Source organism: Protopterus annectens, chromosome 10.part0, assembly GCF_019279795.1.
Source record: "Protopterus annectens isolate FY-2018-M chromosome 10.part0, PAN1.0, whole genome shotgun sequence".
NCBI lineage: Eukaryota > Metazoa > Chordata > Ceratodontiformes > Protopteridae > Protopterus > Protopterus annectens.
This window is the reverse complement of record NC_056744.1, coordinates 406,717,552-406,740,491: the sequence shown is the minus strand read 5'-3', so window position 1 is coordinate 406,740,491 and position 22,940 is coordinate 406,717,552. Positions and strand designations below refer to the sequence as shown.

The 22,940-nt window shown below is 44.7% G+C and overlaps 1 protein-coding gene across 1 annotated transcript in view; it reads left to right on the top strand.

Moving 5' to 3' along the window:
• TPR (translocated promoter region, nuclear basket protein) overlaps positions 1-22,940 on the top strand; it is a gene marked incomplete in the record, with an annotated part of 1,837,142 nt that overhangs the window by 1,020,653 nt on the left and 793,549 nt on the right. The window contains 2 exon segments of the mRNA XM_044085316.1: positions 6,622-6,820; positions 17,566-17,855. Coding sequence (XP_043941251.1) covers positions 6,622-6,820; positions 17,566-17,855 — 489 coding nt within the window.

The following is a 22,940-nucleotide window of genomic DNA, read 5'->3' as shown; positions in this document are numbered from 1 at the left end:
CCTGCTTTCCCCCCTGAGGATTTCTCTTTTCGTGAAACTTTACTTACCTTATGGGAGCATTTCCACTGGGAAAGTCAGGAATTCTCTGATTCAAAAAAGAGGCTTAGGGATTTTCTTCTTTTACCTCAGTATAGGCCTTTGGCTATACCTCCTGTACTAGGCATTGTTGATGTGTTTTTGGAATCCAGTATGGCCCCTGATTCCCTGCCTCCAGCTCCTTGTAAACCAGACATACTACAGGGCTCCTGAGTCCCACAAGTTCCTTTTCAAAAATCCTGTTGCAGAACCTGAAAAGCCAAATGGTACAGTGGTTAGGGTGTATGCCTTTCAACCACAAGGTGCAAGGTTTGATTTTCACCACTAGAAAGAGCTTTACAGATTGAAGATATATATTTTAAGGCCTAAGGGCATTAAGGCTTCTACTGCTAAAAATCCTACCCCTTCTGATAGAGACTTCAGGGCGCTGGATAGATGGCGTAAAAAGGTTTATACTTCTGCAACCTTGGCTATCAGGGCTTTAAACTGCCAATTTTATATGTTAAAATATCAACAGCATATTATTGGACTGCTTAAACAGAAAATTATGTTGATTTCTGACTGTGTGGAAAATTAATTTTTACAGGATTTATTGCATTCTGCTGAACAAGTTGAGAAACATACTTTGCAATGTGGTTTTGATTCTTTAGATGCCTCTTGCAGGGCTGCTGTTACTGGGTCTCTGTTTAGAAGGCATACTTGGCTTAAGGAGCAATCTCTGCCTGATCATGTTAAAGCAAAATTGTTGGATGCTCCTTTAAATCAGGACCAACTGTTTGGCAGTAAGGCTGAAGAAGTTTTAAAAAAGATGGAAGATAAAAGCTAAATCTATGCAAACTGTAAAAGATTTCTTACAAGTGCAACCTCTAAGATTTAGTAGGCACTGGCCTACCAAGAATTGGTCCTTTCCAGCTCCTTCCAGATCCTCTCAAGCCAAATCCAGACACACCGAAAGCACTAGGTTACAGTCCCAGGGGACTCTCAGACCTAAGCAATGGGGGGCCTCCACTTCCAAATCTGGAAATACCAAGACACACCCCTATGGTAAACAGTCTCAATGACTTTCCTTTAAAATGACCAAGCACTTACCTTTTAGCCTCCCCTTTTGGGGCAATGATTTCTTTTCATGCAAGAAACTGGGAACTCATAACCCAGGACAAATGGGTCTTAAATATAGTGTTCCAGGGATACAGATTTCATTTCCACACGTTGCCAACACAAATCGGGTGGCCAGACCTGCCCCCAAATCAGTGGGCAGAGGCTCAGAAACAAGTACTTTCCCTCCTAAACATGGGGGCTATTCAGCCTGTACCAGAAGAGGAAAAGGAACAAGGTTTCTATTCCAGGCTTTTCCTGCTACCCAGAAAAGACAAATCATGGCGTCCAATTCTGGACCTGTCTACTCTAAACACCTTTCTGGACATTCCAAAATTCAAGATGCTGACTCTTCACCAGTTACTTCCTATGCTAGGCAAAGATGCCTGGTTGGCAGCTCTAGATTTAAAAGAAGCTTACCCGCATTTCCCAATCAGGGAATCTTGCAGAAGATACCTACGCTTCAAAGCAGGCTATATGCATTATCAGTTCTCTGCACTGCCCTTTAGCTTGTCTGCTGCGCCCAGGGTATTCACAAAGTGTCTGGCTCCAGTACTTGCATTTTGCAGGCAAATAAATATTCAAATATATCCATACCTGGACGATTGTCTAATTCAGGCAGAAAACCAGGCCATACTTCTAAATCTGGCATTTGTAAAAAGAGTTCTAACTTGTCTAGGGTACACCATGAATGAAAAGAAATCACAACTGGTACCCTCTCAACAGATTACATTCCTGGGTGCAAGCTTGAATGCAACTGCCCAGATGGCTTTCCTCACGCCAGAAAAGCAAATTCATTTGGTAACTTACTTCAAACAAGTGGCCACAAAAACCCTGCTATCTGCAAGACGAATACTGCAAGCCTTGGGGTTCATGGCCTCCTGCATTCTTCTAATTCCATATGCAAGACTGTGTATGAGGAAACTTCAGTTATTGTTGTTTGTCTTACGGTTTTTCTTGGTTAGGGGTCGCCACAGCGGAACTTTGGTCTGCTAATGATTGGCAGTAGATTTTCATGAACGCCAAGGTGACAGCTCGACGTTCAACCTTCAACGAAGGCACGCCCATTTACGCATGTCTTTCGAATGCCCACCCAACCGCGGGGAGGACATGCAGACTCCACACAGAGAAAATTTCAGTGGTACTTAAAACGTCTATGGAGTCAACATTGTCACAGCCTGGAAACCATGATTCCTATCATACCTTGCCTACGCCTGGAGTTCTTATGGTGGGCAGAGGCCTGCCACCAAATCAAGGGACTGCCATTCACACTACCCCCTGCCGCCCAAACCCTAGCAACAGATTCATCAGACTATGCATGGGGGGCTCACCTGGCAGGGAAGTGCATTCAGGGCAAATGGAACCCAAATCAAATGCACCTACATATTAATCAAAAAGAAAGGTTAGCTGCACAGAATGCTCTGACAGCCTTCAAGGACTACATTCTTCCAGGACAACTATTGGTAAAGACGGACAACACTACGGTTATGTGGTACATGAACAAGTGGGGGGTACACATTCCTACCCCCTCTGCAGACTAACCATGGCATTGTGGAACACGGCCTTGAGCTACCAAGTGCACCTCCAAGCTCAATTCCTGCCAGGAAAATTAAATACACTGGCAGACTGACTAAGCAGAGATCCCATGGACCCACACAAGTGGAGACTGGAACCACAGATTTTCATCATGTTGACAAGCATATGAGGGAGCCCAGACATGGATCTATTTGCCTCCCCCCGGAATTACCAGTTGGACAAATTTTGCACAAGGCCTCCCCACAAAAAAGCCTGGAAAGTGGATGCTCTGTCCTTCAGCTGGAAAAACCTATTGGTCTACGCCTTTCCCCCTCTGCCTCTGCTCTGCAAAGTTCTGTTAAAAGTCAAACGGGACAAACTAAGAATGATTTTGATTGCTCCAGACTTGCCACGCCAACACTGGTACCCGCTCCTGTGCAGTGTGTCACAAATATCTCCATGGCACCTGCCTCCAACACCTTCCTTACTGTTTCAGCAGGAGAAACAGATTCTGCACCCTCAGCTCCCAACATTCAACTTTGCAGCTTGGCTAATCACTTAAATTCACCCTTAGTATCCCTCAGCAAACCAGTGATGGATGTCATCTTGGAGGCGAGAAGACCTAGTACTAGAAAAGCTTATGCTGACAAATAGAAACGATTCTGTGCTTGGAATCATTCTCAAGGAATGAGCACAGCAGCACCCAATTTACCTCAGATTTTACAATATTTAACTGAGATGCTTCACAAGGGCCTGTCTTTTTCCTCCATTAAAATCCACCCCTCAGCCATTTCAGCTCATTATAGCACAGAACCTCCCCTCTTCTCTCATCCACTGCTCAATCAGTACCTCATAGGGGCCAAAAACTTGAGACCACCCAGGAGAGCTCCAACCCCTGCCTGGGACCTTAACTTTGTATTGGAGAAACTTACTCTGCCTCCTTTCGAGCCAGCTGCTACTGCAGACTTAAAATTTATTTCTTTGAAAACAGCCTTCCTTCTAGCAATCACTTCAGCAAGAATGATATCTGAGTTACAGGCCCTTATGGCAGTGGAGCCTTTCATCATCTTTCATGCGGACAGGGTGACACTCAGGACCAATCCATCCTTCATGCCCAAGGTAGTATCCAGTGTGGCTCTTAATCAGTCCATTAATTTGCCAACTTTCTTTCCCAATCCACAGAACAAAGGGGAACAGATTCTGCATTCACTTGATGTGCACAGACAACTTAGATTCGACTTGGCAGGACTAAAACTCGAAGAAAATCTGAACTGCTGGTAGCATTTGCTGCAGGGGCAGAGGGAAAGGCTATTTCAGAACAAACCATTTCAAAATGGATAAGCCATTGCATTCATTTCTGCTATAAGCACCATGGAAAGCTTATCCCCCAGGGAATCAGATCTCATTCCACCAGGGCTGCATCTACTTCTGCTGTCTTTCTCAGAGGTGTTCCTACCAGGGATATTCTAGAAGCTGCTACCTGGAGTTCAGTTCATACTTTCACCAAGCATGATCATCTACCAATCTTCTCTAAAACCAGAGCTGGCTTTGCCACTGCTGTCTTGCAGGGCCTTATAGCTGGTCCTAATGCTGTATAAATCCATCCTCCCAACCATAGCTTTGGGAAGCTACCCAAATGTAATGACTGCAACAGTGAAACACGAAGAACATACTACATTTGTGTACACTTAACATAAATGTAAATGTTCGAGTGTATTCATTGTTGCAGTCCTGGTTACTCTCCCTCCAGCCCCCTGTTTTTCTCTAACTATACCTCTACTTTCTGTTACTATGCTTAAAAGCCTTTTTGGTGTATTTGCTTTTGGTTGGAGATATATTGTTGTGTTTTAAATTTTATTTTGCTCTCCATTCGGGGGGCACCTGACATCTGGGGCAAGAAAAACTGAGGTAATGTCGACTGCATGTTTTATACCCCTGATGACCCGACGTCATGGAAGAAAGGACAGCAACCGACACAGGACCCAAGACTTTGTTAATCAGGCTGACTGAGGGCAACCTGCCAGCAGATTACCCAAATGTGATGACTGTAACAGTGAATACACTCTTAACATCTACATTTATGATAAGTGTACACAACTGTACTTTATTGCACCCTTTTGACCTAGTCAGATTTGCTTCCACTTCTTTGGCCTCACTTTCATGTACCCTAGATACTAGATCCCTCTCCATCCACCTGTCTCACCCAACAGGAATGACTCATCTGGACTTAAGACTAAAACTGACCACATGGTTTCTCTATTTCCATTGATTGCTAGACAGCCCAGCCAACAAATTAATATTACATCAAATTGCTTTACATTGAGCATTACACCGAAGTTTACTTTAAGTGAGCAGACAAGTCTTTATTCTGTTTATTTATTGTATTTTACATTTGTTAACTGGGAAAGTCTGACTTGGAACGAGCCACTTTTCAGTAAACTCCCGAGGAAAAATGATCCAGATGCATATCTTTGGAACTTTGAAAAGAAATGCATCGAATGGCCATAGTTGGCCAACATAAATGAACTGTGACCTACTACTTTCAAACTGGTAACATAGCTGTAACAGAACTTGCCCTTTCCCCAATTTAGAGCGACCTTGGAGTCGAGATCTGTATTAGATCATGGTTCATTTATGTTGGCCAGCTTTGGCCATTCGATGTATTTTTTTCTTCTGAAGATTTGCCTGTTTAGTAAAAGTAAATTTCAGTGTTAAGCCATTCGATGTAATTTTAATTTGAATGCTGAAAATGTGCCCCTCTCCTCCACAGTCAGTCATATCTTGGTATTTTCTCAAAAAGCTTTTACTGGAAAGATGTGCAAAAGTAAATGAAAGAGATTTGTTTTCTGGGTTCTTAGCAAGGACCTGGATATCTTTTCAGCTCTTGTGTCATCTGTCCTTGAATTTTTATCTTTAGTTTTCAATGAAGACACTAGTTTGTCCACTGTTGAAGTTCAGTTGGCTGCCATTTCTAGTTTCCATATTGGAGAAATAACACTTCTCTAGCTTCTTCTAAACTGTGTAAAGCCATTCTCAATGGGGCCTACCTCCATTAAACGATCCTACTTGGGATTTATCTGTAATGCTTCAGGCCTTAACCCAGACTCCCTTTGCACCATTATCTAAGGTAAATCTAAAAATTTTGTCTTGGAAAAATATTTTTCTGGTCGCTCTCACATCAGCTGGACAAGTATCTGACCTACAGGCTCTATCTTCTAAACCTTTTTACCTGTTTTTTCATGAAGACAGGGTTGCATCCCTTGTAAACCTTTGTGCTGTGGGCATATGTTGTCACCTGTTTGTCTTTGTCATGCAGTATTGGCTAGGCTGTCATTCTTGGAGTCTGGCCTTGATTGACACACTGGTGCTTTCCCTGCTGAGATCATCTTTAAGGCCTTGTGGCTGTTTCCTCCCCGGGAAGCTATAGGACACTGCTTGTGATTCTTCATTTCAGTCACCTACCTATAGCAGCTGGGAACCCCCCCCCCCAAATATGATATAGCAGAGGTGATTATTTGGAATATCAGTTATATTTTGAGAGTATGTTGCACAGTCTGTGCTTTATTCGCTTTCTGTGGCCACTGTATGCTTACGCTGTCTCTCCACCATCCCCTGTGGGGAGATGTTCTTTTAAGTCCATCACTTTGTACATTTTTTGTTCTTGTTTTTCACATGTGCTCATTTAATTTCATTTTTGGGTCTGAATCGGTCTGGGCTTGTACTTGTGGGCCTGTAGCATACTCTTGTAGAGTGCTCAACATGTGGTAACTAGAATGTGCCAGACAGTTGCCATGAAGGAGTACATGTAGTCTGACTTGCTTCAAAGTACCTTGGCAAGCGCCCTCTTATTTTAATTCTGGTAAGTAATCTTTAACTCATCTTCATCAATTTGAGAAACTTAACTGTTTTATGTCCAAGTGTTGAGAAACAATTTTGCTTCGATTTAATATTTAAAATTTTTAATTTTGTTTTCAGAGTGTAAAGGAAAAAGAATCAGAAACAAAGGAACTTCAAGCACAAGTTGCTCAGCTGCAGGCTGAACTAAATAATACTCGTCAAGAGGTGAGAGACAGAGTTACTCTGGAGGAACAGCTCAAACAGCAGATTACTGATAAGGAAGGAAAAACTAAGAAGACTCTTGCAGCAGTCAAACAGAAGATGTCACAGCTAGTTGGTAAGTTTGTTTATCCATACAAGTGGAATAATTGTCAGTGAAAAAGCTGGCAGCTCCCTGATGAGACCTGGGCTGGGAAGACCGGAGAGCCAAAGCGACCTGCTCTCTGTCAGACTAACTGGGTGAGAGGCTTGCCTGGCAAGTGCAGTGACACTAAACAGGAGGACAGTGTGAAGTAACTGTGCATGTCCCACCTTTAGTCTGTAGGGCAGTTGTTTCTCCTGTGTTGTCTGTGGTACCCCCCCCCCCCCACCCAGTGTCATCTGTGTGTTCCATCCTCTCCACTAAGGAGGTATCCAGCATGCTTCCCACCCTCAGGACAGATAGCCATCCTCACTGCCTTGTTTCATCACGTTCCTCAGCCACTAATCGACTTCTGGTTAACTGAATTGTGATCAGGGCTTTTATCTATCTGTGCCATTAGTGTGTGACAGGAAAGAGAAAAGTCTGAAAACCTTGATGCATTATTTCTGCTGGCTAGATGACTGGAGACTTTGAAGTACAATGTGATAAGTGATATGTTTTTTCATGTTTAAAGAAATTACCTATCAAACTGTTCTCTTAAACATAAACTTTATCCAAGTTCATATAGTTGGTATCTATTTTCTTTAGCTGCCTTGATTTTTGGCAGTGAGGTTTTCCTTTCAGTCTAGTTTTTGTGCTTGGGATTGTGGATATGAGTAGTGCATGCCATAAGGTCATCTTCCAGATTGAGAGGTCATGTCCGGTTCCCTTCACTATCGATATCTTTTTATTGCTCACTACTACTAATGGTAAGCAAATCTTCCAACTTTTGAAATGAGGACTTCAGGTCACCAGTGTGTGTGTTAACTTAGCCAACTTAGTAAGTTTCTTGCATTCATTGCCTAAGGAGCCATCTGCATGATCAGCCTGAGCCTGCAAAATTTCTGCCTTTCCTTCCTGAGGAAATGCCTAATATGAGGGTGTCACGAGTGTCAAGTGCCATAATCTGGCAATATGAAGGTAGCACTAATGTCAGGAGTCTCACCTTGTGTCCTAGCATGCTGCTGTTGAAGAATGACAGATTTTAGTAGGAGTGTTCATTATATAACGTCTTGGCTGGAACCAGAGATGAAATAAGACTGCTATCATACTCTACTACACTGAGATCTAGCAATACTTATTTTACTGAATCTTTTTCTTCAAGCTGCTGTGATCTAGTTAGACCTCTGTATCCCCATTGCATCTTTGGGACTAACTTGTCATTAGAGGCTATGTTTGTGGGCAGATGACCAGGGTGGGATGGCACTTAGTTGTTTCTGGACTGCGGCGCTAGCTGCTTCATTAGAGAACCTCTGATTTCTGTAGAGTGCCTGGAGATTTTCCATACCTAAGCTGTCATTGCTTTATAGTTGCCTAGATGAGTGACGCTTGTATGGAAAGAGCAGTTGTTCTGTGCATGCATCTTTTGGGTGTGCACCATTTGTAACTACAGTGCACAAATTCACTGTGTGGTTAGCAGATGTTCTGAACTTTCCATATTGTCTTGCTACAGTACGCAATCTTTTCTGGTGTTAGAATTACAGTGAACTGGACTGATTCCCACCCATCAGGTCACTAATGCCCACTCTTCTTTGCACTTGAGACACTGTTTTAACCTGTCAGCTATGTTAGTATCATTCCTGTGTCATAGAGCTAAATTACTGGGGTCCATATTTAGGATGTTTGTCTTGAATGAGGATGAAATGTGATCCTCATGAACTGACTGTTGGGAGGTGACATTTGTGTAACCACCACTTGGATTGAGTTTCAAGAATCCAGCTTCAGTCCTCATAGGTTGAAGAGTCCAGAGCAGTAAGAAGACTGGCTTTTCCATGCTGGACAAAACTCTTGACTCATCCACTTATGGCTTAGTGATTGAACTCTGGCTTGAGGATTCTTTCATAATTCACCTTCCCAGAGCAAAACAGGCTGCTGTAGCGGAAGCTTTCTTGGCTCCTTCCACACCTAGACATAAACTGGATGCTGGACATGCATGCTAGACATCTGGTAGAAGATGTCTACACAGGTGCAGGGGCACTCCACTAAGGGACCACTGTTTGACATTGCAGGCCTCAGGGTCCTGCACTGTTTGATGGCTAGAATTCCCAAGACCTGACACCGCCTCTGTATTGCACTTCTCCATGCATAAGGGACTGCCACGTGACACCCAGTGCCAAATTCTAAGCCAGTACTTCTCCTTTTTATTAGGATGTCCCTTCCGCCACCTCTTTTTGGCTCACCCTGTGCAGATACAATTTTTTTTTTAATCAGGAAAGGCATATCCAGCGTTTGCCAATCTGAATTCTGTGGTCATCTGACTGTGGAGACCGTCCTAAACCTTTCGCTCTGTGTACTGAAGGGTGTCTAGATTTTGCTTCTGCATCACCAGTGATGGCTGATGGTCTTTGACTCATCAGGGAAAGAGGTGTGTCATCTAAGTAAACGTGATGGTGGATTTTGTCACCTTTGCAGTTCAGGTTATTTCATAGAGATCCTCAGCACCTTTACTGTCTTGTCACCACATAATTTAAGACTTGCAGCAGAATGTTCTGTAAGGTGTTGTCTGCCACTCCGGGCTTAATGATTTTGCTGCAGATATTATCTGCTTTAGCTTTTCTCAGTGGACCAGACTTTACTGAAAATGACAGAGTTGCCTGATTCTCAGGTCAGGGAGTCTCTGGAGAAGACCATTATGATTGCTTCAGCAATGGGGTTTCATGTAACTTATTGTGGTTTTGCCAGAGCTAATGCTGTGGTTATGATAGCTGCATCTGAGTGCACAAGATGAATTTGATGTGGGCTCTTTTTAACTCTCTGTTTGGAGTCAAGTATTCATGCAAACTTTACCAGATATTATCAAAAACATGCAGAAGAATTGTATTGTAACCATGTTTGAGGTTCTTTGTAACCCACAGGCAATTCTGCACCCCTGCAGCCTTTTTTATGAGGTACAGGTAGAAGAGGCAGCCAAAGCGTTCCTGTCTGCCCCAAAGAGAGTGGCAAGACTGTGATTTCTTAAAGGAGGAAAGGGTATCATGCCCTCCTAGAGTGAATTTCATCATTACTTATTTTATTGAATTTTTTTCTTCACCAAGCTGCTATGGTAATCTAGTCAGTTTCACACTGGAAGTGAGTTCTCAGAAATTTTACTAGTTTGGGAAATTATGATGGAGACTCAATGGATTCTGGACATAAGAGTTCTCCACAACTAGAAACTGTTAACACAATTTACAGTCAGTAGAATTTTATTTTCGGTCTTTACCAGCAGAAGGAATTCAATATCCGCGGTGGTGTTGCTGCGGTAGCGTTGTTGCCATACAGTAAGACGCTGTCCGGTTCGATTCTCAGCTAGAGCATCTTCTGTGTGGAGACGTGCGTGAATGGGTGTACCTTCGTTGAAGGTTGTGCGTCAGGGCTGGCAACTCGGCATGTAAAAATCAACTGCCAATCATTAGCAGGCCGGAGTTCTGCTGTGGCGACCCCTAACAGGGAAAAGCCGAAAGACACAACAATCAGCAGAAGGAATTCAGAGATATTTCCAAGGTATTTAATATAGGCGTCAATCACTGCTGTTTTGTTGTCTGATATCTCAACTAATAATTAAAAAAAATACACTTGCTTCTACAGTTTTCCTTCATCAAATTGTGGATGTTAGAATTTATCTGTGTTTGACTGGAAGTGATTATTATCAAATATTGAGCATTATTTCACATTTTTAACCAGTAAAGTCTGTAGTTTTCTTTTGACTCTGGTTTACATTATGGTTGAACTGTTTTTAAACTCAAAAACTTTTCAGATGTCTGTGTGTTAGCGAGCATGATAAAGGATTATGTTTCATAGTGTTCTTATTTTAGTTAGAATGCTCGATCATTGAATAGAAATCTTTTGCAAGACCGTGTGCATAGACTGGAGAAGTCATTGGAGGAACAACAGATGTCAGAAGCATTATGTGTGATTCTCATTTCATGAATGTTGTCAGAGCTTGAAGCGCTGTCCTTGGGAGCAGTCTTCCACATCTGCTTTCTCCATGACTTACAGCAAGTGCTTGTACTAGGGGGCAGAGGACTCTGATCCCACGTTCCAGCAAGCCTCTGGCCCAGGATGAGCAAGGTCTACTGGGTAAGAACAGTGAGTATTCCCTTCTTACTGTTGGCCAGCAGATCTACCCTCCTGTGGAGAAACCTTTGACGTTGATGAGGTAATCTGTGGACTTTTCACTGGTCCCTAGTATACCCGCAACAATTTAGTCTCTTGTGAATGGATGGTTAAAGCCTTGAGCCATTCTAAGACATTCATAATAAAGAAGGATATTGAAGTTGTGTTTACATGTTTTGAACTGGTTGGTTCAAGTCTGAATGTGCAACTCCATGGTAATGTGCTTCAGCAAATAGGGTGGCTTGAAGTCCTTTACCTGTCTTGCCTCATGATTTCTGACTGTGGAATTTGTCCAAGAAGACATGATGTGTACATTCAGTTAATTGTCAGTTGTTTCTTGTTTTCTCCATATGTGCTTTGAGTTAGTCTGAGTCTTAAAATTGAGGGGTCAATCAAAAGTTTTCACCCTTTTGTCTTGTCAAAAAATAAGCATTGTTGCTTCACCAGACAACACAAAGATGTTCGTGTTTCACTGCTGCAGTCATTACACTTGGGTTATCCTGCCGTCAGGCGGTCCCGCAGTCGGCCAGAGTTTCAAAGTCTTGGTCCTGCAGCTGTTGCTGTCACCTCTTCCCTGACGTCAGTGCGCCAGGGGTATAAAGGATGCAGCCGACGCCATTTTCTTCAGTCTTTCTTGCCGCGCGGTGCCCGAAGCAAAAGCAATTCGCAAGTGCCGGTCGGACGACCCCTGAGATTTTCACAATCGAATTTCAGATCCGTAGTCTTCATTAAAGCTAAGTACCCCATTGGGGAAACTTTTTTCTTGCTCCAGACCAATGTCAGAAAAAGTTAACAATTGTATTTCTTGTGGGAAGCAAATACCTCATAAGGATTTTCATTCTTACTGTATTCCATGCCTAGGCCCTGATCACAACGTTGCTAGCTGTCTGTTTTGTGCTAGATTTAACCCAACACACTGTTAAGCATCGGTACGATTTTGCCTTTCATTACTTTGGCCGAAGGTTTAATTATATAATGCCGTCGGAACAGCCGACGACCGGAGTTTATAAAAACCAAAAGGAAAAGGACAGGCATCTGAGGTCCAAAACAGACTGAGAGGCCCCCGCTAGGCCAGTCGCCGGTTCTCAGTGAGGTGCTTTCGCAGCCCCTGACACCCGCTACCTCAGAGCCACAGGCCGCTTCCGAATCCCACGTGGAGCCAACTAGGCCTCTGGATACTCAACGTATTTCACCCTCGGAAATTATTCCCTCAGATGGGTCCAGAGCCGCTGAGCAGGCATCGACTTCTGAGGGTGTTTTCAGACCTACACAATTATATGTCAAGCCAACCTCAGCTTCAAAGACTAAAACAGCTCTAAAGACAAAGAAACAAGTAAAGCATTCTCTTGGACAGACTTCCATGCCTACGAAACAGATGTTTAAAATGGCCGAAGACCTAATTACTTTGATCAGGGGTTCCCATCCCCCTCCTGATAAGAGACCTAGGCAAGAGACAGAATATGACTCTTCTGATCAGGTTTCAGTTTCCTCTGATTCCTCTTCTGAACAGGGATTCTCTATTCCTTCCTTTGAGGATTCTGATGCTGAAGAATCTATTCCTTCAGCCTCTCCTCCTGAGGATTATTCTTTTGGGGAAACCCTGCATACTATGAGGGAGCATTTTCACTGGGAGAGCCAAGATTACTCAGAATCTAAGAAAAGGCTCAGTGACTTTCTGTTACTACCTCAGCACGGACCTCTTGCTATTCCACCTGTACTAGACATTGTAGATGATGTATTTTCAGAGTCCAGTCTGTGTCCTGACTCTCTACCCCCTGCGCCTGCTAAGCCAGACAGATATTATAGGGTTCCAGACTCTCTCAAATTTCTATATAAAAACCCTGCTGCTGACCCAGAAACTATATGTCAGGGTCCCAAAGGGGTCAAGGCTTCCACTGCAAAAAACCCTGTCCCCTCTGATAGGGATTCTAGGGCACTGGACAGATGGGGGAAAAAAGTTTACACTTCTGCTACCTTGGCTGTAAGGGCTTTAAATTGTCAGTTTCATATGCTTAAATATCAGCAATATTTAATGTCACTGCTTAAACAGAAAATGTTGACAAATTCTGAATGCTCAGATAACAAGGAAATGCAGGATTTATTGCATGCAGCTGAACAAGTGGGAAAGCATACTTTGCAATGTGGTTTTGATTCACTGGAGGCCTCTTGCAGGGCCGCTGTTACGGGTTCTGTCATTAGAATGCATGCTTGGTTAAAGGAACAGAATCTGCCTGATCATGTTAAAGCAAAATTATTGGATGCTCCATTACAGCATGATACTTTGTTTGGTGTTAAGGCAGAAGAAGTGGTGTTGAAAATGGAGGATAAAGCGAAATCCATGCAGACAGTTAAGAATTTCTTACAGGTACAGCCACCCAGATTTAGCAGGAACTGGCCTACAAAGAATTGGTCCTTTCCAGTGTCAGACAGGCCCCAAAGAGGCAGATACAGATGCCCCAGAGGCAGATCTCAGCCCCAAGGCTCATACAGACCTAAACAATGGGGTGCTTCTACCTCCAAAAGCGGAGAAGACAAATCACAACTATACAGGAAACAGTCCTAATGACTTTCCTCTGCCAGATCCAAGCACTTATCTTTTGGCGGCCCCCTTAGGGGGAAAACTAGCACTTTTTTCACTGAATTGGCACATAATTCCCCAGGACAAATGGGTCTTGAACATACTGTCTCAGGGCTACAGGTTCCACTTTCACACCCTGCCGAGGGCAAAAGGTATGCCAGACCTGCCACACAATCAGTGGGCAGAGGCACAAAAGCAAATTTCATCCCTCATGGATATGAGGGCCATTCAACAAGTACCACAACAAGAGCAGGGTCAAGAATTTTACTTGAGACTTTTCTTGGTGCCCAGAAAGGACAAAGCCTGGAGACCAATATTGGACCTGTCTATACTAAACACATTACTGGATGTTCCAAAATTCAAAATGTTGACTCTGCAGCAGCTACTGCCCATGATGGGCAAGAAGGCTTGGCTCATAACCTTGGACCTAAAAGAGGCATACCTGCATGTCCCAATCAGACAATCTTGCAGAAGATACCTCAGATTCATAGCTGGCTCAATGCACTACCAATTCTCTGCACTGCCCTTTGGCTTATCTACTGCGCCCAGGGTCTTCACAAAATGCCTGGCACCAGTAATTGCATTTTGCAGACAAAGAGGAATTCAAATATATCCTTACTCGGACGACTGCCTTATTCAAGCAGAGAACAAAGACATTCTACTAAAGCATCTGGCGTTTGTAAAAAGATTACTAATTTGTTTAGGGTACACAGTAAACGAAAAGAAATCAAAACTAGTACCCTCTCAAGCGATAATATTCCTGGGTGCAAGCTTAAATACAACTGCCCAGAGGCTTATCTCAAGCCAGACAAACAAAGGCAACTGACTTCGTACTTCAAAATGTTGGCAATAAAGTCAGTTATCTGCAAGGAAAATCCTGCAGGCTTTGGGCTTCATGGCATCCTGCATTCTGCTAATTCCATATGCCAGACTGCATATGAGGAAACTACAATGGTATCTAAAAAGTGTTTGGACTCAACATTGCCACAGCCTGGAAACATTAATTACCCTCATTCTCTGCCTGCAACAGGAGTTTCGATGGTGGGCACAGGCCTGTCACCACAACAAGGGCCAGCCATTCACTTTACCCACAGCCAGGCAGACACTAACAACGGATGCATCAGATTATGCCTGGGGGGCCCACATGGCAGGAAAATGTATTCAGGGCACATGGTCCACAAGCCAGATGCATCTTCATATCAGTCAAAAAGAGATGCTAGCTGTTCAGAATGCCCTGACAGCTTTCAAAGACCTACTTCATCCAGGACAACTACTGATAGACGGACAATACTACAGTCGTGTTACATAAACAAACAGGGAGGCACACATTCCTACCCCCTTTGCAGACAACCCATGACTTTGTGGGACACAGCATTGACTTATCAAATTCACCTGCAAGCACAATTCCTGCCAGGAAAAATAAATACTCTGGCAGACAAACTAAGCAGAAACCTCATGGATCCCCACGAGTGGAAACTGGATCCACAAGTCTTCAGCATGATAGCAAGGAAATGGGGATGCCCAGACATAGATCTATTTGCCTCCCCTCACAACTACCAATTAGAGATTCTGCAAAAGGATTTATCACAAGCTAGCATGGAAAGTGGATGCTCTATCCTTCAACTGGACAAATCTAACAGTATGTGCCTTTCCTCCACTGCCTCTCCTCCCCAAGGTACTCCTAAAAGTCAGACAAGAAAAGCCAAAAATGATACTGATTGCCCCAGACTGGCCTCGCCAGCACTGGTACCCAGTCCTAAAGAACTTGTCTCAAGGTCCAGCCTGGACATTGCCTCAGACTTCACACTTATTGACCCAACAAATCAATCAGATCCTGCACAGCCAACTCAGGACCTTAAATGTGGCAGCATGGCGGATAATGTAGCCATTCAGAACACTCCTCTTTCAAAAGCTGTCATGAATATTATCTTGGAGGCCAGGAGGCCCAGTACCAGAAAATCTTATGCAGAAAAATGGAAGAGATTCTGTGCTTGGAACCAGAAACAAGGAATTGACACGTTTGTACCAAATATTTCTCAGATTTTACAATACTTAACTGAGATGCTGGACAAAGGCCTATCCTTTTCATCAATTAAGATTCATGCCTCTGCCATTTCAGCCCATTACAATACGGAGCCACCTATTTTTTCTCATCCTTTAATAAGGCAGTACCTCAGAGGGGCCAGAAACATAAGACCTCCAAGGAGAGCACCAATACCTGCATGGGACCTCAATTATGTCTTGGAAAAACTCACACTACCTCCTTTTGAGCCAGCCTCAACAGCTGATATAAAATTCTTATCCTGGAAAACAACTCTGCTCCTAGCAATAATCTCTGCAAGACGAGTCTCTGAGTTACAGGCACTCATGGCTGTGGAACCTTTTATCATTTTCCATCCAGACAGGGTTTCTCTAAGGATGAACCCTACATTCATGCCTAAGGTGTTGTCCAGTGTGGCCCTTAACCAAACTATTCACTTGCCTACCTTTTATCCAAACCCACAGAACAAGGGCGAGAGACTTCTGCATTCTTTGGACATACACAGACAGCTACGCTTCTACTTGGACAGAACTAAAGCTTTCAGAAAGACTGAGCAACTTTTAGTGGCATATGCTGCAGGATCACAAGGAAAGGCTATCTCAAAGCAGACTATTTCTAAATGGATAGGCCATTGCATTCGTTTCTGTTATTCACAGCATGGCAAATCAGTGCCTAAGGGCATTAGGCCACATTCTACCAGAGCAGCAGCCACTTCAGCAGCCTTCCTCAGAGAAGTACCAACCAAAGAAATCTTAGAGGCTGCAACTTGGAGTTCAGTGCACACTTTTACAAAGCACTACCACTTACCTCTCTACTCTAAATCCAGAGCAGGCTTTGCCACTCATAGTCTCTCCTAATCCTATTTAGCCCAGCCACCCATCCTCGGCTTTGGGATTCAACCCAAGAGTAATGACTGCAACAGTGAAACACGAACATAGTACAGTTGTGTACCTACCATAAATGTAGATGTTCGAGTGTATTCACTGTTGCAGTCCAGGTTACCCTCCCACCATCTGCCTTTCATTTGCTGGGTCTTATCTGTACTTCTCTATCCTATGCAACCTATGTGGTGTATTTGCTTGAAGATGAAGGAAATGTTTACTTTAGTGCATGCATGTTTATTGGCAAGCTATTTAGCCTACCCTTCTGGGGGCACCTGACATCTGGGGCAAGAATAACTGAAGAAAATGGCATCGGTTGCATCTTTTATACCCCTGGCACACTGATGTCAGGGAAGAGGCGACCGCAACCAACGCCGGACCAGGACTTTGGAATTCAGGCCGACTGCGGGTTGCCTGCCAGCAGGATAACCCAAGAGTAATGACTGCAACAGTGAATACACTCTAACATCTACATTTATGGTAGGTACACAACTGTACTTTCTGTTTATTAACAAGGCCTCAGAAATGAGTTTGTTTTAGCAGTGTGTGAGCTATAACTGTGTACCCTTTAAGTATTTCAACCATAAGGTCTCCTTTCTCCCTTCTGTGTCCCATAATGATGATGACTGACAGTTCTGAGGAGTTTGGCCACTTTCTTCAACTATCTTCTTTAGACTAGTAAGAAGGAACATTTTACTGCTTCTGTTCCAAGCTCTTCCTACAGACATTTCCATGTCAGTAGCTGAAGGGGTTTGGATCAGGTGCTATCAGAAAAGCGTGAAGAATCGTTTTAACTTTAATTGCTGTGTATTGACAGAATACTTAAAGTAAAACTAGAACTTGCTGGTTGAGATGGTAGCCTACATTACAGTTCTAAGCATTTTAGTGTAGTTACTATCTGTTCACCTGATCACAGAATGAAAATGGTGGTTGTTTACCAGTGTAGGTTACTTGTGGGTTGTTTTTGGGTGGATGATTTCAGTACTACTGGCGTTTGCTTGTTTTCTCAAGCATAGGGAATTGTGGTGTGGTAAAATGCATTAAGCTACCTTCATACCAAACTGTTTAAGTTCTGTTTGCCTTTCAGAGAACAAATCACAACTGACAAAGGAAAAGGAGCAGCTGGTAAAGGACAAGGAACAGCTGATGAAAGAAAAGGAACAGCTGGCAAAGGAGAAGGATCAATTGACAAAGGAAAGCGAGGAGCTGCGAAATAGAATTTCATCAATGGATCAGCAAAAAGAAGAGCTGGATTTGCGTATGAGTACATTAAAGTCTCAGTACGAGGGTCGTATCTGCCGCCTGGAGCGAGAGCTTCGAGAACATCAAGATAGACATCTTGAGCAGCGAGAAGAACCTCAGGAACCACCAACCAAGGTAAGAATGTGTATAGAGTTCAATTTGAACATATCAGAGTCTGTGTACTGTGAGGCCTAAGATTATGAAAGTCAGTTTTGGGTAAGGAAAAGTTTTGAAACATGGATAAAGAAAGTCATTATGTAGCTGTTTTAAGAAACACTAACTTTGGATATTTATGTATTTATTTGCCCTCTTTCTGCAGCTCTGCACTCATTTTACAGGATATAATTTCTTCAGCATTTTGTAGAAATATATAACCAATCATCTTTATTGATCTTCCATTAAACAGCAGTATAATGTATTGTCATAATAAAAATTCAGGGAAAGCAACTGAAGAATAACGTCAAAATATTAAGATGAAAACAGTTCCTTGAGTCATCTTGAAATCCAGTCTTGCAAGGATTTTCACTGTGGAGTAGTAGTGTTAATAAACCTATTTTCTTTGACATTATACAGGCCACTGTAATTGTGTGTTGCTTATACTTTGATAATTACAAAAATGATGGAATGCATCACCTGTAACTATAATGCTAATACAATCGTTAAAGCAAGAAACTTTTAAATGGACTGAATCTAAAAGTTTTTTTTAAGACTTCCTATTGGAAGTAATAGCTTCCCAATAAATACAACCCACAGTTTTTATGTAGATTATCAACCCTGTTCATCCTTTGCACCTTTAGTTCTGAAGTTGTTTTCATTGGTCTTCAACCTGTGGGAATATGGATCTGACTCGGATGCATTTTCCAGCATCAGGTCCACGCTCCAAGCTCCTCCCCTACCCATAACACCCCTGTCTCCCTCCTCCCCTCAGATCTCATTTGCTGCTTGTGTGAGACAGCAGCGTGGATTGCAGCTCTAAGTTTCCTCATTGTTAATTTCCTTGAGAATAAATTTTCTCTTTCTTTATCTAGCCTATCCCTGTGTGTTAGTGCATCAGTTTCTACAAAAAAAAGGTCCTCTTTCTCTTGTTCTAGTGTGTGTGTATGTGTATTTCCTTTAGCCGTGGAAGAGCCACCTAAGCCAGGCTTCAGGATGTGTGCTGAGTATGGCCACAAGCTGCCCCTCCCAGATGGCCACACTCTGTGTGTTGTGTGCTTATGAATACAGCACCTAGAAGACCTCCTGTTTGATCTGTGTGGGTTTCAACCCCTGTGCTTTGATCGACATGAGGAACAAGTTAATTCTTAAGGGCCTCCTTTCTCCGGAGTCTGCTGCCCCCTCTACCCCTTTTGCCTTGACTTCTGGGACTCAACCTCCCTTGAAGTCTGGGGATGGGGAGAAGTCTCGTGCCAAAGACTGGGACAGACCTAAGAAGCAGTCCCCTGACCACATGTCTCTTGAGGAACATTTGGTCAGATTCGACCCCTGGCTTACCTTGACTCCACTTTTTTCGCTGGAGCCAGAGATTTCCTTGGGGCTGTTCACCCCTTTCTGCCTCCCTTTGGCGCCACTCCAGGCCCAGGTCGGTGGCTTCTTCCATTTGGTCCACCCGTAGTCTTTCCGAAGCCAAGGTGGCCAGGATGATGCAGAGGTTTATCCAGACCCGGATCCAGATGGGAGTCTTGCCTGCTCCCTCTCCCTCCAGGGCTGGGAGCATGCAGTCTACTTTCCTTCCCATTGCTCCTTCTCCGATCCAACCCCCGGTCTTGGAGTCATCGGGTCCGAGGTTTCCCTATGTGGGAGGGGGTCTGCTTCAGTGGTCCCAGGTACCTCGGCGGCGATCATTGACGAGTCTCTCGTCTCCGACCCTTTCAGAGCCGTAGTCCCAGTGGCGGATTCAAGGGGATGTCATTGACTTCGAGGTTTTCGAAGTTGGCCCTTCCACTCTGAGTCTCGATGCTTGGAGGCTCAGATCCACTTCCCCCTTGGTTGTGCAGAGGGCTGTGGGTCTGGTTTTACTCTCCTCTGCTACCGAGAGTCATTTGCCCTCCGGTTTTGATGTGGTGCAGAAGGTTCTCCCGACTCCATTGAGACCCTTGACGCCATCTTCCTTGAAGTCCATCCTGGCTTCCTCTCTATCTGGCCCAGAATCCACCATCCTGCCTCTTCAGGGGACAGCCTGTTGCCACTCCACCCAAGGGGGGTCCCTCCCCCAGGAGCTTCTTGAGGTTTCAGAGTCCTCCCCAGGAACTCACCCTGAGGAGCTCTCTCTGAAACATATGTGCAAATGGAGGCACTTGGGACTCCCCACCAGAGTCCCTCACAGAAGGTATTGACTTGGAGGAAGAGGAGGTTTCCTCCCTATCACCCCCAGATGTCTCCTTCAGAGATATCATGGAAATCCTGCTCCAGCATTAGGGGGTGGACTACCCAAAACCCCAACCTGGATGAGTCTGTATTTCTGGAGGCATTTGACACAGGACCCTCCTGGGTGTCCCCTCCTGCCGATCCACTTGTGGACCTAATTTCATCCAGGGCATGGAAGAACTGGACACGGTTGAGCCTGCCCCCAAGCTTCCGGACAAAGTCTCACTGCTCTGTCAGACACGCAACACTGGTTGAAGGGATCCCTGGTATATACCATGGTGGTTGTGGTGGCTAACAAGAAAGAGCTCGCTCAGGAGAGCTCTTCAGTCCTTTCGCCAAACTGGGAGTCACGGGTCATGGACTGCTTTGGGAAGCGGACTTGCTACTCAGCCAGATTTGCATTGCATGCACTGAATTGCATGGCACATGTCATCGGACTGCAGTGGGACCTGGTCAAAGAGGTCACTGAGTCTGCCCCAGGGTCCATGTCGGCAGAGGAGAAGGTGTTCTCCTCCTGTATAGCCACACTTACTTACAGTACATCTATGAGGCTCCTGTCACGCTACTGAAGGTGCCTCCAGGGTGACCAGAACAGACTTGGCCATCAGGTGTCACACCTGGTTCTGGCTTTGTACTTTCTTGGAGCCCTTCAAGGCATCGTTTATAAATGCCCCCCTCTGTTCCAATCAATTTGGTAAGACTGCTCGAGACACCTTAGTCCAGAGCGAGAAAGATGGGAAAGACCCTTGTCTGCTGTTGGGATTTGCTTCTCAACCCTGCAGCGATCCTTTTCCAGGAATAAGCATGGGGTGAAGATGTGATTCCAAAAGAATCAGGGTTTTTCCCATGACACTCAGGACCCGTCTTCCCCCAAAGAAAGGGGGGTATATGATGAACACTGCCTTTGTGGCAGAGGGGGCCCGAGGAACCAAGGGTCTCTAGGTTGTCCCGGACAGACCCTTGCAGCAGCCCTAAAGGGTTGCCAGACTGCAAGTCTCTGGAGGCATTCAGGGGGCATCTTTCTTTGCACCCAACAGCCTTGGAGTCAATCACAGGCGATTGTTGGGTGTTGCAGATGTCCAGAAGGTACTCGGTCCCCTTCCTTCAGCCCCAGTCCCTCACAAACATTTCCTGGATGTCCCACCTGCCCAGTAGGGAGCAGGCAGCAGTAGACATTTCCAGGCTGCTCGAAAAGCGAGTCATAGAGCCTGTCCCCCCCAGACCAGTCCAGATCAGGTAATCTATTCTAGGTTTTTTTTAGTGCCAAAGAGCACTAGGGACTTAAGACCTATCCTGGAGCTTTCAACCCTAAACCTGTCAGTTGCCTGGACAAAATTTCGGATGGTCATGCTCCAATCCATTCTGCCCTTTCTGCAGATAAATGAATGCATGTGCTCTGTGGACCTCCAAGAAGCGTACTATCACTTCAAGATGAACAAATACCCTCAGAGGTTCCTCCACTTCCGGCTGGGAGCCAGTCATTCAGTTCAGAGCACTCCCCTTTGGACTCACCACTGACCCCAGGGTGTTCACCAAAATGATGGCAGTAGTGGCGGCTCACCTGTGGCTGTGGGGGTTCTAGGTCTTCCCCTACCTGGATGACTGGTTCCTTTCCGCTCCCTCCAGGCATCGACTGTGTCAAGCCAAGGATCTCCTTTTCAAGACCGCTCACCATCTCGGCATAACTACAAATCTCAAGTCCCAATTGGTATCAGTGCAGCTTCTCGGCTTCATTGGGGCTTGCTTAGATACTATTCAATGCAAGGTGTTTCTAACTCAGGACAGACTGTTGTCCCTCTGACATGTCTCTCACATTGTTCAAGCCCAATGTCCCCCTGTAGATTCAGATCTTCGGGCGTTGGGGTCCATGGCGGCCACGATCACTCTTATTCCAACGGTTCGCCTTCATATGAGGGTCATCCAATTTTCTCCGGCGGTTCAGTGGTCATTGCTAGACCTGCACTTGTCTCATTTTGTTCAGTTATCTCAAGCTTGCAAGGATTCACTCCTCTGGTGGCTCCAATTCCCGGATCTTCTTCTGGGCTGTCCATTTATCCTTTCCACCACGGTGATCACAGACACCCCCTTGCCCTGGTGAAGGGGGCATTGCATAGGAAGGACAGTCCAAGGCACATGGTCTTCCCTGGAGACCAATCTGCATTTCAGCATTCTGGAGATGAGGGCAGTGCTGTTGGCGTTGCATGCTCTACATGCCCATCTTCCCCAAGGGATGATTGCCATCCAGACAAGACAGTATGTCTGTAGTTTGGTACATCAACACATGGGGGGACCAGATGTTAACCCCTTTGTCACAAAGATATGAGATTGTGGGAGTAGATGATCTCCTCCAGCCATTTTCTGATAGCAGCACACATTCTGGGGAGGTCCAACATACTGGCGGACAGGCTCAACAGATCTATTCTGATGCCTTACGAGTAGTATCTGAATCCTTCAGTAGCGGAACAGATCTTTCTAAAGTGGGGTCAGCCTTGCTGCGATCTCTTTGCCTCTCCTTCCAACGTGAAATGCAGCGAGTATTTCACTCTGAACCCCCCTCTGGGGGAAGTCCCCAGAGATGCTCTAGTTCATGTTTGACCCTCTGGTCTACTGTGTGCTTATCCTCCACTCCCTCTAATTCCAAAATTCATTCAGATAGCTTGATGGGTAGAGAGCTTGGTGACCATGTTTGCCCCTTTCTGGCCTCATCAAGTTTGCTTCCCCTCTCTGTGCTGTCATGTAGTGTGTCCTTCAACACTAGATCCGGTTCTGGTTCTGATCATGCATCCCTCAGCAATCCCACACCCAGACTTTTAGCCTGAAGCTCACGGCTTGGCTGCTGCAGATGTCCTTCAAGGA